The sequence below is a fragment of the Meriones unguiculatus genome, chromosome 10 (assembly GCF_030254825.1).
Source record: "Meriones unguiculatus strain TT.TT164.6M chromosome 10, Bangor_MerUng_6.1, whole genome shotgun sequence".
Lineage (NCBI taxonomy): Eukaryota > Metazoa > Chordata > Mammalia > Rodentia > Muridae > Meriones > Meriones unguiculatus.
The window spans coordinates 103,645,012-103,657,786 of NC_083358.1; the positions used below are offsets into that span (position 1 = coordinate 103,645,012).

Here is a 12,775-nt window from a genome sequence, read left to right on the forward strand (position 1 = left end):
ATAAACTTCAGGCCTAGGTGATTTTGCACAACTGAATTAGGATTAGAGCCCTTTGCCCTTGACACAGTTTGTGCCTGTCTCTGAACCCTAAGCTGTTTTACTGGGCCAATGAGTGGTACTAGAAATGTTTGCTTTGGGTTTGTTGGTTTGTTTGTTTTCCAGACTTATAACCAGAAATGTTCAGTTGTGAATGGTGTTGAGTGTGAGGCTTTTTAGCAGGCCAGGGGGACGTAAAAATAGATTGCAGTGGGTTGGGAGGGTGTATTGGTAATGCCTTCGGGCACCCTTTCACCTGAAGCTGACATGGGTGGGGAAGGAGGTTAGACTGGAGCCTGAGGCGCTGTTGACAGCCTGGTCTGGGTCACTTCTCACCTGTTTTCTCTACCACTGACAAGATTGGAGCACGTCCAGAGTTTTCTATTTCCCATTGATGCCTTGTGAATCAGCCTTTCCAGGTCATTAACAGATGGTGTCTCTGTTCCCAGCGGGCAGTTGCAGGAGACGCCTCTGAGTCAGCCCTCCTAAAGTGCATCGAGGTCTGCTGCGGGTCCGTGATGGAGATGAGGGAGAAATACACCAAGATAGTGGAGATTCCCTTCAACTCCACCAACAAGTACCAGGTGTGCAGATCAAGGACAGGGCTGACGGGGAGGCTGGGGGTCATGGGCGAGAGGAGAGACATTTTCCAAGTTCCACAAGGTCTAACTGTAAATTTGGAAGTCTTCTTTTATTTGGATATTGGTAGGAGAAATGAAACCTCTCTCAGAATGCTTAGAGTTGGGGGCTGGAAGCAGAGGAAAGGGTATATGTACACCTCGGTAGCCAGCCTCTTGGTTCTCCAAGGGTTCAGGATTGTCTCTGTGAGCATGCACATAAGAACGCATATCTTAGGCATACAGCAGGTGCTCCTTTTCCTCCTGTAGCATTCAACATGGATCATGAGATGTCTAGGGGTTCAGAAAGGAGATCTTAGCTTGTTTCATAGGAAAGGCTGACTAGTCAGGAAGGCCTGCGCTGCTACATGAAGCTGCCTAATGCCTGGATACCCTGAATAACCTTCACAGCTGTCCATTCACAAGAACCCCAATGCGTCTGAGCCTAAACACCTGCTAGTGATGAAGGGCGCTCCAGAAAGGATCCTGGACCGCTGCAGCTCCATCCTCCTCCATGGCAAGGAGCAGCCACTGGACGAAGAGCTGAAAGACGCCTTTCAGAATGCCTACCTGGAGCTGGGCGGCCTTGGAGAGCGCGTGCTAGGTAAGCCGGTGACTGCCCGTAGCTCCTGAGCACAGCTAGACAGCCACAGCCATTGCTTATTTCTGTGTCCTCTGGGCATTCCTCCAATTCTTCCTGGGGCCGTCCTGCTTCTTCTATATGCCTTTGTTTAAAGCTGTAAATGGTGGAGAGATAACAATATATTGGAAAACAGTCTTGATGGTTTGCTGACCTGGACTTAGACCTGTGGCCTCATGGCGGTCACTTCTGGATGGTAAGAGATGGGGGTGGGACCTTTATTATCTAACCTTGACTATAAGCTGCCAAGGTCTATAAGCTGAACTAAAATCTATTCAGTTTTAGTGTGCCTAATACCTGGGATAGCCGTGCGTGGTCCATGGGAAGTGGCCACTCCACTCATAAGACCAGCAGCAAACCAGCAGGCAGGGTGCTGCCTGTCTGTTTAGCCCAGCAGCCACTGAAGCTCACAACTTTATTTTGCCCACTGTCCAGTTTGTTTGGGCCAGTGGCACTTACAATATTTTGTGTATTGATAGATACATATCCATCATTAGATTTTTCCTGATGGGATAATTGAGAATCGATCAGTTGGCATAATTCTCTGAGTTCTCTAATTCACCTTTTCCTGCAAAACTAGCCCATACTCAGTGTTTTGTTTTGTTTTTTCTCACATGTCTGCCCAATTAAAAGATTACCATCCTCTCTAAGGTCATTTTGCTCTTTCGCTTGCCCCAGCCCCAAGTAAAAAGGAACTGTTCTTCTTGAGCCTGCACGGCATCTTCTATCGCACTGAACACATTGTAACCATCACTCAGTACTAAAGGCAAAATCTAGGATGCCTTGAGTCTTCACATGATACAGTTACAGCAGGATGGTCTGTTCTATATGCTCCTCTTCAGAGTAGCGCCTATGAGTGCCCACGTTGGTGCTCAGTAATAGATTATTAAATAGGAAGAGATAGCCTTAGTTTTCCCGTTATAGTACAGCTAGACGGAAGTCATATGTGCTGAGAAGCCTAATGGTCTGGTATTAAAAACTAGTGTTTTCAGTCCAGTATTCCCCAGATTGAATATTCCTGTCCCTTGATAATTCTTTCTGGTGGATTCTGTCCTTCAGCCATTTCTGTTCTTTCACTGACTCTGTATTATTCCTAAACTAGACTCTTGCACATTCAACATCCAGCCCAAGATAGTCATGGCGGTTGAAGGGCTGCAACTGTACCTCATTGCCTACGGCACTGGAAACCCTAACGGGTCCCCTGCCCCCTCTGTAGGTTTCTGCCACCTCCTGCTGCCTGATGAACAGTTTCCCGAAGGCTTCCAGTTTGACACCGATGAAGTGAACTTTCCTGTGGATAACCTCTGCTTTGTGGGTCTCATCTCCATGATTGACCCTCCTCGAGCTGCTGTCCCCGATGCTGTGGGCAAATGCCGCAGCGCTGGCATTAAGGTAGGGCCTGAGGTATAGTTGTCTCTACCTCAGGGCCAGTGTTCTTTGTCTGAACACTACCTCGGGTCCAGGCAGCTACTTTCTCTCTGGGGGTGTCTGTTAGTTTCTCATTTCCAAAGCCTTAGGTGCAACCTGAAGGATCAAATACTTTTAAATTGTTGGGTAAAGAACAGATTGGGGGAGGGGGGCGCCTGGAGAAATGGCTCAGCAGTTAACAGCACCAACTGTTCTTCTAGAGGACCTGAGTTCAATGCCCAGCACCAACCTGGCAGCTCACAACTGTCTGTAACTCTAAGAACTGACACTCTTACACACATACATGCAGATAAACCACCCGTGCACATAAAATAACAATAAACTATTAAAAAAAAAAAGAAAGAACAGATGTGAAGTTGGAGATGAGAAACGCCTTACATTTTGATAAAAGAAACACAAGTAAAAGAAATGGCCAAAAAAAAAAAAAATGAGATTTAAATTTGGAAATGCCTTGAATGGCAGGCACATCCCCCATTGTTCTCTGCCGACTTTTCAGTGACTCGTTCTCTGTCTGTTCTGGTGTAATTTACCCTAACATGTCCACTGTTCGCACACTTAGGAAAATACTTCACTGAGAAGCTTGATAGAAATTATTTTTTCAGTACTTTGGTTTTTTTTAAAGATATTTTTTTAAGTATAAAAATAAATTAGGACGGACTAGGAACACGGCATATGGATGGGCTGGGAACATGGCCTATGCTTAGAGACCTGCTCTTACCAGGGCCTAAATCTGGTTCCCAGCTCCCACGTCAAGCAGCTTAAAACCACCTGTGTGACTCAGGCTCCCGAGATCTGACGCCTCTGGCTTCCAGGGACTCCTGTAGTTGGTGCTCTATCCCCTGCCCCTTGACACAAACTCTTATATCCACATAAATAAAATATATAATTGTCTCCTTCAGAACTGGGTGAATGTGAAAGTACTAATCAGCAGGATACACACCGCTCTAGTCCCACCAAGATTAGATTTTCTTTCTTTTTCTTTTTTTTTTTTTTCTGATAGTTTCCGTAAAATTTGACTTATGTTTCTGTAAAAAGAAACACAATATGTGTAGTATGATATGGCCACGTGTCATAAAATCTTGGTGTTGCGCTGTAGTTTCTTTCTGTGGATTTATATTTTTGGCGAATTGATGCATAGCATCCGGTTTCCCGTTTCAGGTCATCATGGTCACGGGAGACCATCCAATCACAGCCAAAGCCATTGCCAAGGGTGTGGGCATCATCTCAGAAGGCAACGAGACTGTGGAGGACATTGCCGCCCGCCTCAACATTCCAGTGAACCAGGTGAACCCCAGGTACGGCAGGAAGCTTCGGTGTAGCCTCTCATTGACGGATCTGTTTCCTGGATCGCACCAGGGGAGTAGGGGTGCGCCTGCACCACTAGAAAGTGACCTTGCTGTTTCCGGGGAGGCAGCCACACGAATCCAGAGGCTCGCTGTTCTGCATGCTTGCTGTAATGATGTAGCAGGCTGGCGGGGAATCCCACTTGCAGAACTCAGCAGTAGAGGCTCAGAGATGTTCAGAGCGCCCAGAACTGGAGAAGTCAGATAGTAAATAGTCTGCACTAGTCACTGGACTGTTAGTGTCTAGTCAGTTTTCAGATCCACGCTGAGAAAATAAATGCGAAAGAACAGTTGTTTAGATAGTCCAGGCAATAAAGGGGAAGAGCATTAAAACAGACCATGGCTAATAGAAGGCTGATGAGGTGGCTCAGATGGTGCTTGCCCTGCAAGCCTCGTGACCTGACTGATTCCTGGAAAACACCTGAAGGTAGAAGGAGAGAAACAACTCCGCAGAGTTGCCCTCTGACCTCCACTTGTGTGGCTTGGCATGCGCATGTACACACAGACTCAAACACACACATTTATTAAAAAGCAAATAGTGGAGACATACTAGATCTGTTTTCATTCTGATGTGGTCTAGGGCTTTCTCACCCTAATGTGGGTTTAGGAAAAGGTTTTTCTCAGCTCCACCATTTCTAAAAGTGTGTCTGTGTGATTTCAGAGCTGGGGAGAGGGAGGTGGCAGGCAGGCCTCCTGCAGGTGACAATGAGCCATGAATAGGCTGATGTGTGTGACAGTCTGTAAATACTGGACAGGCCCAGCTCTTAAACGATGGGGAAGTCATTTGGGTCTTGGTTCTGATTCTGAAGTGCTGTTGGATGGGAGGGTGACCTTTGCTACTTTCCTGGTCCCAATTCTAGAGATGCCAAGGCCTGCGTGGTACACGGCAGTGACTTGAAGGACATGACGTCTGAGGAGCTGGATGACATTTTGAAGTACCACACAGAGATAGTGTTTGCCAGGACCTCTCCTCAGCAGAAGCTCATCATTGTGGAGGGCTGCCAGCGGCAGGTCAGTGAGCTGCGAGGGCTGTGGGGCATCGGACCCCAGTGAAAGCAGCACCGAAGTGGAGAGAACAGTCTCTCTGTGTCTATGTGGTTTCGAGCTCCAGGTACAGGGAGGAGGGACTCGGCCATTCTGCGGCCCAGAGCTAAGCCTCAGTGGAGCCTCCTAGAACAGAAGAATGGGTCCTAGTGTGTGTCTTCAGTAGAAGAGGTTGCTGGGAGACTCGCCCCTAATTTTTAACCATTACTCTGCCTGCAGGCCAGGCCTTGCCACAGAGCCCCTCACTAAAGTCATTCCTTGGAGTAACCTGGGTTAAATGTCGAGAATATGCTTATTGTCACTTCTCCCTATTGTCGTTGTGGGTGGGACCCTGTGAGCACTCTGCCAAGGTGGTTCCAAGACTGCGCAGCCTCAGGGAAAGAGAAAGGCATCTATAATCTGCGGAGTGTCACTCCCTTCACCTCATCCCCTCGAAGACTTTATTAACCCACCGATCTCCTCCTCCTCCTCCTCCTCCTCCTCCTCCTCTGGGCAGGGTGCCATCGTGGCCGTCACGGGTGATGGTGTCAATGACTCTCCAGCTTTGAAGAAGGCAGATATTGGGGTTGCCATGGGGATCGTCGGCTCGGATGTATCCAAGCAAGCTGCTGACATGATTCTTCTAGATGACAACTTTGCCTCTATCGTGACTGGCGTAGAGGAAGGTGAGAAAACTTCTCAGAGGCTCACAGACAGCTCACCTCAGCGTGCAGTCAGTGCTCAGTTTCTTGTCTGCCTGACTCTTAAGTCATACAGTAAAAACATCTTGCTTCTCTAGGTCGTCTGATCTTCGATAACTTGAAGAAATCCATTGCTTACAACATCTTGCTTTTCTAGGTCGTCTGATCTTCGATAACTTGAAGAAATCCATTGCTTACACCCTAACCAGTAACATTCCGGAAATCACCCCCTTCCTGATATTTATTATTGCAAACATTCCACTGCCCCTGGGAACTGTGACCATCCTCTGCATTGACTTGGGCACTGACATGGTACGTGAGAGTCGCAGCCGTACAAATAGTGGTAACTATCCCCATGTGTTCCTGGAGCCTGTGAGGCCGGTGTATGAAAAGAAATTCCCAGTGAATGTCCAGGATTCTCTCCAGCCTCAGCATCGTCGGCTCGGTGTTAGCTGTCATAGGGACAATTGTCCACAGTCACCGACAATTTTACTTAAGAAAAGAAAAAGAAAAACCATTTGATTCCTTAATATTGTTCCTTGTACCAAAAGAAATATTGAGGGGCAAAAAAGAGGGCAGGGGGCTAGAGAGATGGCTCAGTGGTTAAGAGTGTGCCAGGCCACCCATTCCACATACACACACACATAAAAAACATTTTTTTTAAGAGGGAGCAAGAATTTCATAATAAAAAGTTCATAATACCTACTCCTGTCTGCTCTCACCTACCCTAGGTTCCTGCCATCTCCCTGGCCTATGAACAGGCTGAGAGTGACATCATGAAGAGACAGCCCCGAAATCCCAAAACTGATAAACTTGTGAATGAGCGTCTGATCAGCATGGCCTACGGACAGATCGGTGAGCCTCTGCGTCCCTGTGTCCCTGCATGCAGCAGGTGCTAGGAAGGGCCCGGAGGGATATTCTTTGTCTGGAATAAGCTGTGACAGGGTTCAGACTGGAGAGTGACAGATGAGACAGCTCAGCGGTAGAGTAAGGCTCTGGGTTATAGGCTCTGGGTGATAGAGGCAGATGGGGACCAGCCTGGAGTCTGTCTGCCATGGGAGAAGTCCTCTGCTGCCTGACTGGTGGCCTTTATGAAAACTAGTTCTTTCAGCACTGAGGGCAGCCTTCCTCCCTGAGCCCCGTGGAATATCAGGTGCCTGGGCCTGCATTTGTCAACTTGTCAGCCAGGCAGCTTTCTCTGGGCTTGAGATGTGTGTGTGTCGGGGGGCGGGTGTCACATTCTTCTGTCTCATCAAAAAGCCATATCAGTTTGACAGTTTGCTCAGTGGGTCCTCTCCAAATGATGGTTCTCCCCACCCCCACCTCCCACTGGTTTCTACTCCAGCAGGCTGGGAGATAGGAAATCCAAATGCCCTAATTTTTAATGCCTTTCTCCTTCAAAAGAACCTGGTGAAGGCCACTGTGGCTGACCAGATCTTGAGAGCAGTTAGGTCTGTGGACACTTGGGTCTAGAGGGGGCACAGGCCAGCATCGTACAGAAATTATGGCTAGTGTCCATTACGCAACTCCTGGCAGCAGGCCAGTTGACTGAGAGTGCCCCACAGCTTTGAGGAAGACCCCCAGTTTTGAGAGAAAGAGGACTCTGCCCTGGGGAACTTGGGGTGTCCTAGCTGGATCGGGTGATGGGAGAAAAGAAAAGGTGTGGTCATAAGCAAAGTGGCTGTGTGTGGAAGTAGGAAAAACAAATAATTTTTTTAGATTAAATAGTAGGAAAGCTGATGTCCTGTCAGGCTTGTGCCCTGACAGAAGCAGCTGATGGAGAGAGAGAAGTGAGTGTTTTGAAAGGAAGGCCTCTGGGTCTTAACAGCTCTCAGAGCAGAGGGGCCCTGAGCCTAGTACATCCCTCTAGCGCCCTCCCATCCCTCAGCCCACAAGGGACAGCGGCTGGTGTATCTTCTTGTGCCTTCATCATCAGCTGATGATCCGTTTCTGTCCTTGAGCTCTTTGGGGGCTGATGGGATTTGGGGGGGGGAGGTGGAGAGGGTTAAGTAATAGTGGATACGGTCTAGCACTCAGGCGGTGTTCTCCCACCCAGGCATGATCCAGGCGCTGGGGGGCTTCTTCACCTACTTCGTGATTCTGGCGGAGAACGGCTTCCTGCCCTTCCACCTGTTGGGCATCCGAGAGACCTGGGATGACCGCTGGGTCAACGATGTGGAGGACAGCTATGGGCAGCAGTGGGTGAGTAACAGTGCTCGCTGGGGTGAGGGCCAGTGCCCCCTCCAAGCCTGACAGCCGGCCGGCAGCACCGCCTCCAGCTGTGACGGGGAGGCTGGGAGCCAGAGCTGAGGTGCCCGCTTCACCTTCCAGACCTACGAGCAGAGGAAGATCGTGGAGTTCACCTGCCACACTGCGTTCTTCGTCAGCATTGTGGTGGTGCAATGGGCCGACTTGGTCATCTGCAAGACCAGAAGGAATTCTGTCTTCCAGCAGGGGATGAAGTAAGTTGCGAAAGATCCGGTGATTTTTTTTTTTTTTTTTACACAAACCTTCAGAATAAATTCAGCCTCTGACACCCATGAGTTTCTGGAAAATCTCCTCCAGGGGTGTCCAGCCTGCGCCATGCAGTCTGCATCAAATCGAGATGCCTATGAATAGAGCCCTACACAAAAGTTTTAAGCTTAAAGGGTCTTTTGAGTTTGGGGTTTTGTTTTGTTTGTTTTGGGTTTTTTTCCTAGTCCTCTCCACCACCTGCAGTTCTCAAGCCTGTACTTTGTAGACATCAGGGTGTTGCAATCTCAGAATGCTGTCCACACCCGCAGAGGAGAGTGCTCGGCCTTCCCCATCCTGCCCCTCGGCTCTTGCTGAGAGCTCATACCGCCATCTCAACTCATAGCACTAGGAAAGAAATCTGCATTTGCAGCTGGTTAAAATGTTGTCTCCCTTGAATTTTAGGAACAAGATCTTAATATTTGGCCTCTTTGAAGAGACGGCCCTTGCTGCTTTCCTGTCCTACTGCCCTGGGATGGGTGCTGCCCTTAGGATGTATCCCCTCAAGTAAGTTGGGCTTCTTGCATCATAAAAGGTGTGGACATAGTTTGTGTGGCTTTTCCCCTCGTGCCGTGTGAGTTGCCTGTTCTTGCCCGGCTTCTGGATGGTGTGTGTACAAGTTCTTCTGTACAGCAAATCCAGACCTGCCAGGGCCGAGGATTTGGCCCAAGGTGAGACTGCACAGCCTCTGCTTCCCTGAAATTACTCAACAGCAGACTGTTGAGCCCTCAGGACCTGTTGTCACAGTCCAGCTGTCCTGAGAGCCACCTAGAGCTGTGCTGGGCCTTGAAGGCCCAGGCCTGAGTCCTGTTTGCTTGCCCTGGTCACAGGTCACCTCTCCCCCTTTCTGGAGACTCCAAAGGAGTTTGGAGAGAATCCCCATTTCCTTTGAGTGGAGCTGAGCAGTTCAGAAAGTAGATTCTCGGGTCCTTCTGTGTTCAGACGCAGTCCAGCCTCAAAAGAGGGGAATGACTGCGCTTCTCTTAGGCCTCAGTTTTTACACACAGGGTTCACCACGAAGCCTGGCAGCCTGTGGAAACTTCCACATACGTTCGCTGCTGTCTAGTAACTGGTTGAGGCTGAGCAGCTACATCTTGGTTAAACACGTTGAACTGTAGGACCCGGCACCCTTCCAACACAGATCCTTTGAGAGCATCAGTCTCTTCAATTCCACCCGCCCTGTCATTGCTCAGAGTCACCTGAACCATCTCTCTTACTGGCCTCTTGCCAACACTTTTCTCCACTGATCTCATCTTTGAATCAAAACCCTTTGGCCTCCTCAAGAGTGCACAGATATAGCCTATGGTGCAAGGTGTGGCTGGCATCTGGGGTGTGTCACAGCCTCCCCAAGGCTGAGGTACCTCAGTTCATTCTTAGCCCTTGGTAAGGATGTTCCCTCCCAACCCATCAACCTTGATAGTCCTTGGAGCTTGTCTCCGAGTGGTCTTGGGCTCTCACATCTCTTTGTTGGTGTTGCTGTTGCTGCTCTCCAGATAATCTTACGGCTTTGGTCAGGGTGTCTGTTTGGATTAGGTTCCATATACCTTACACAGAGCATGAGATGCATTAAGAAGTGTCCAGGTTGGATTTTATGGGCCCAAGACTTGTTGAAGGAGAGAGAGGAGGCTAGAAGAGGTCAAAGGCTTCTAAGTAGCCCAATGAAAAGTCCCAGAGGGGAAAAGTAGAGCCTCAGAATGTCGCCGTTTTCTTTGGCTCTTATGTGACTGAACATGCTCCCAGCAGCTTCTACTCGGTTTGCTCGTTGCCTCTGCTCCTCTGGCTGAGGTGGTGAGGTCACCTTCCCACTGCTGTTCAGGGCACATAGGAAGGGCGGGGACTGCAGAGCTGGCAGGGCCATCCTTCCTCCTTTGTTTACCCAGGAGCCTGTAGTCAAGGAAGCCTGGTCCTGCGGGAGGCAGCCCGGAGCCTGTCTGCTGGGGACCGGGCAGCAGCCTCTCCAGCCTACCCCCCCTCCCCCGTGAAAACCTTTGTCATCTTTCAGGGGCTCAGCTGGTCCTCCCAGATTCCACAGTCAGAGACCAGGTCCAGAGTCTGAATAAACTGGCTTTGACCCACACTGGCAGTTCTTTGTCTGTGAATGCCAAGGCGGGAGACAAATGCACTCTGGGAGCTTAAGCGCTTTAAGAAAGGAAGAAAGAAAATGTTTAGTCACTCCCAGATTGTCAACAACAACAAAAAAAATACAGTCAGCTTAGGAAAGCCAAGCTCAAGGCAAATGGGCATGCCAAATGAAACGCCTCTGTGACTCCAGGCCTAGCCGTGGAGGGAAATCTGCTTCTAATGTGTTTTTGTTGTTGTTGTTTTGTTTATTCTGTAAGTAAATCCATAGATAAAAGTGGCTGTAGTCAGCTGAAGCTTTCCTGTTCACTTTGGAAATGTGTGGTTCCTCTGAATCGGGGCATGTGTGTCTAACGTGTCACCAATTCTATTTCCAGGCCCACTTGGTGGTTCTGTGCCTTCCCCTACTCCCTCCTTATCTTCGTGTATGACGAGGTGCGGAAGCTCATCATCAGGCGACGCCCTGGCGGTAAGTGATGGGCTGACGGGCCCGGGCTTCCTCCCGCGTCAGGGTACATTATGCCTTCCGCATGCACAACTAAACTAAGGTAGAAAAGGATCATGGTTTTTAAGGCTTTACACAGTAAAAACCAAATATAATGTAAAGAAAATCTTGACGTAAATCTAGTAATGACACACTATTCCTGGAGGGAGCTAATTAGCTACAAGTGAGGTCTCGGGTACACACACACACACACACACACACACACACACACACACACAATTATCCTTAGGGAGTCACTGTGTGGTTTTTCCTGAAAGAGGACTCACGCATGTCCCCCTCTCTCTTAGGCTGGGTGGAGAAGGAGACCTACTATTAGCCCACCGCCCTGCACGCCATGGAGCACCGTGCCACTCACCGCACCCATCCCCACCCCCTCTTTGTGTACTTCAAGTCTTGGAGCTCGGAATTCTACCCTGGTAGGAAAGCACCAAAGCATGTGGGGAGCCAGACGTCCTGGAATGAAGCATGTAGCTGTAACGGGGGGCGGGGGGGAAGGGCTGCCTGAAAAACACCCTGTACAGGAACGACGGCGGGGAAGGAGGTTTATACGTGCCTTTTTTGTTTTTGTAAAAAAGGAAAACCTGGAAAGACTGAAAGATTACGTTTTATATCTGGATTTTTACAAATAAAGATGGCTATTATAATGGAATTCGCCCGGCGTCCTTGTCGCTTCTTGGGCGCGGAGGCCGTGCCGGATGAGCCGTGTGTGTGTTTCCACGGTGGCTCCCCAGGCCGTCAGCTCCGGAGCATCTCCTGGGGCTCGTTAGGAAAGCAGCCCGGCCCAGCCGAGGCTGTTGGCAGGTGGTTAATAAGCTTCCCAGGTGACTGACACCCACGTCTGAGCACCAGGGGCCAAGAGGAGCCCTGCCCTATTCGTCAGGTGCATGAGCTCCTCTGCCCGTTTTCCTGAGCGCTGCCCTCATTACCTTAGCCATAGCAGCACCTGCTCCTTGGCTCCTGGCTTCTTCGTGAGGAACACCTCACCAGGATGATTTCCTGATCTCAGTCAGCCTAGGCCTATGCAAATCTCAGTCCCTCGGGCCTTCCTGCTTGCTCTCCAAATCCAGCAGGGCTCCAAGTGCCTCAGCCAGTTTCTCTAAGTGGAAAATCGTGCATGGCTGTCAGGCCTGTGAGCTCCAGTGCTCTGTCCATAGATTCCTTTCTAAATTAGCGCCACCAGCAGCCTCGCAGGGAGCGGTTACGTGCCAGAAGGCCTGGAAGATGAGATGAAAGGTTCCGTGAGCTTCAGGGTCATGTGGCGGAGCACGTCCTTCGTCCAGGGGCCTTCCGTCCTAAGCAGGGCTGTTAACCGCCTGCACCTCTGCCTGGGGTTGTCGCTCCTGAGGAAGTGTAATGAGCTCTACCAGCCTCTGCTTCCAGTGACCATCGTCTGCCCGATGAGCTGTGTGGTTTTCTGAGAAGCCGAGCCCATCAGTCATGTCTCTGTGCTGCTCTGAAGTGGGCGTTGGGGAGCAAATGCCACATTCCTTCCTGTTGCTACTACCAGAACTTCCAGCCAAGGAGGGCCATCTTAGTCCACCTCCTGCCTTGGGCAGTTTGCTGATCAATGCTTCCAAGCAAGTTGTCTTCAACAAGAGTTGTCTCTCAAACCAACCTAGAAACTGGCCTGAAACAAGCAGGAGACCCTGGGATTAGAAGGTTTCTGGCCAAGGCTCTAGGGTGACTGCCAGGCAAGGCTCCCCTGTGAGCATAGGCTGCCACAGGTCTGTTTGTCCCAACCCTAACACTTTGTGTGTCTGTCTTCTGTCACCTGGGGTGTTGACCAGTGGGAGTTCACTATAGTGATGAAGGTTATGGGTATTTCCAGATGGAAGGATTTGAGTCAGCCTCAAACCTTGGCCCCTCGCTGGAAGGACAGCTTGGTGCCAGTC

The 12,775-nt window shown here is 49.8% G+C and overlaps 1 protein-coding gene across 1 annotated transcript in view; it reads left to right on the forward strand.

Moving 5' to 3' along the window:
- The window catches only part of Atp1a1 (ATPase Na+/K+ transporting subunit alpha 1), a 29,002-nt gene extending 17,470 nt beyond the window's left edge, over positions 1–11,532 (forward strand). The window contains exons 11-23 of the mRNA XM_021648493.2: positions 486–620; positions 1,065–1,257; positions 2,510–2,685; positions 3,880–4,016; positions 4,925–5,075; positions 5,605–5,773; positions 5,946–6,100; positions 6,520–6,643; positions 7,845–7,990; positions 8,120–8,250; positions 8,705–8,806; positions 10,756–10,847; positions 11,171–11,532. Of these exons, the coding sequence (XP_021504168.1) occupies positions 486–620; positions 1,065–1,257; positions 2,510–2,685; positions 3,880–4,016; positions 4,925–5,075; positions 5,605–5,773; positions 5,946–6,100; positions 6,520–6,643; positions 7,845–7,990; positions 8,120–8,250; positions 8,705–8,806; positions 10,756–10,847; positions 11,171–11,199 (1,740 nt within the window). The 3' untranslated portion in view covers positions 11,200–11,532. The remainder of the gene's footprint in view (positions 1–485; positions 621–1,064; positions 1,258–2,509; positions 2,686–3,879; positions 4,017–4,924; positions 5,076–5,604; positions 5,774–5,945; positions 6,101–6,519; positions 6,644–7,844; positions 7,991–8,119; positions 8,251–8,704; positions 8,807–10,755; positions 10,848–11,170) is intronic.
- Positions 11,533–12,775: the final 1,243 nt, after the last annotated feature.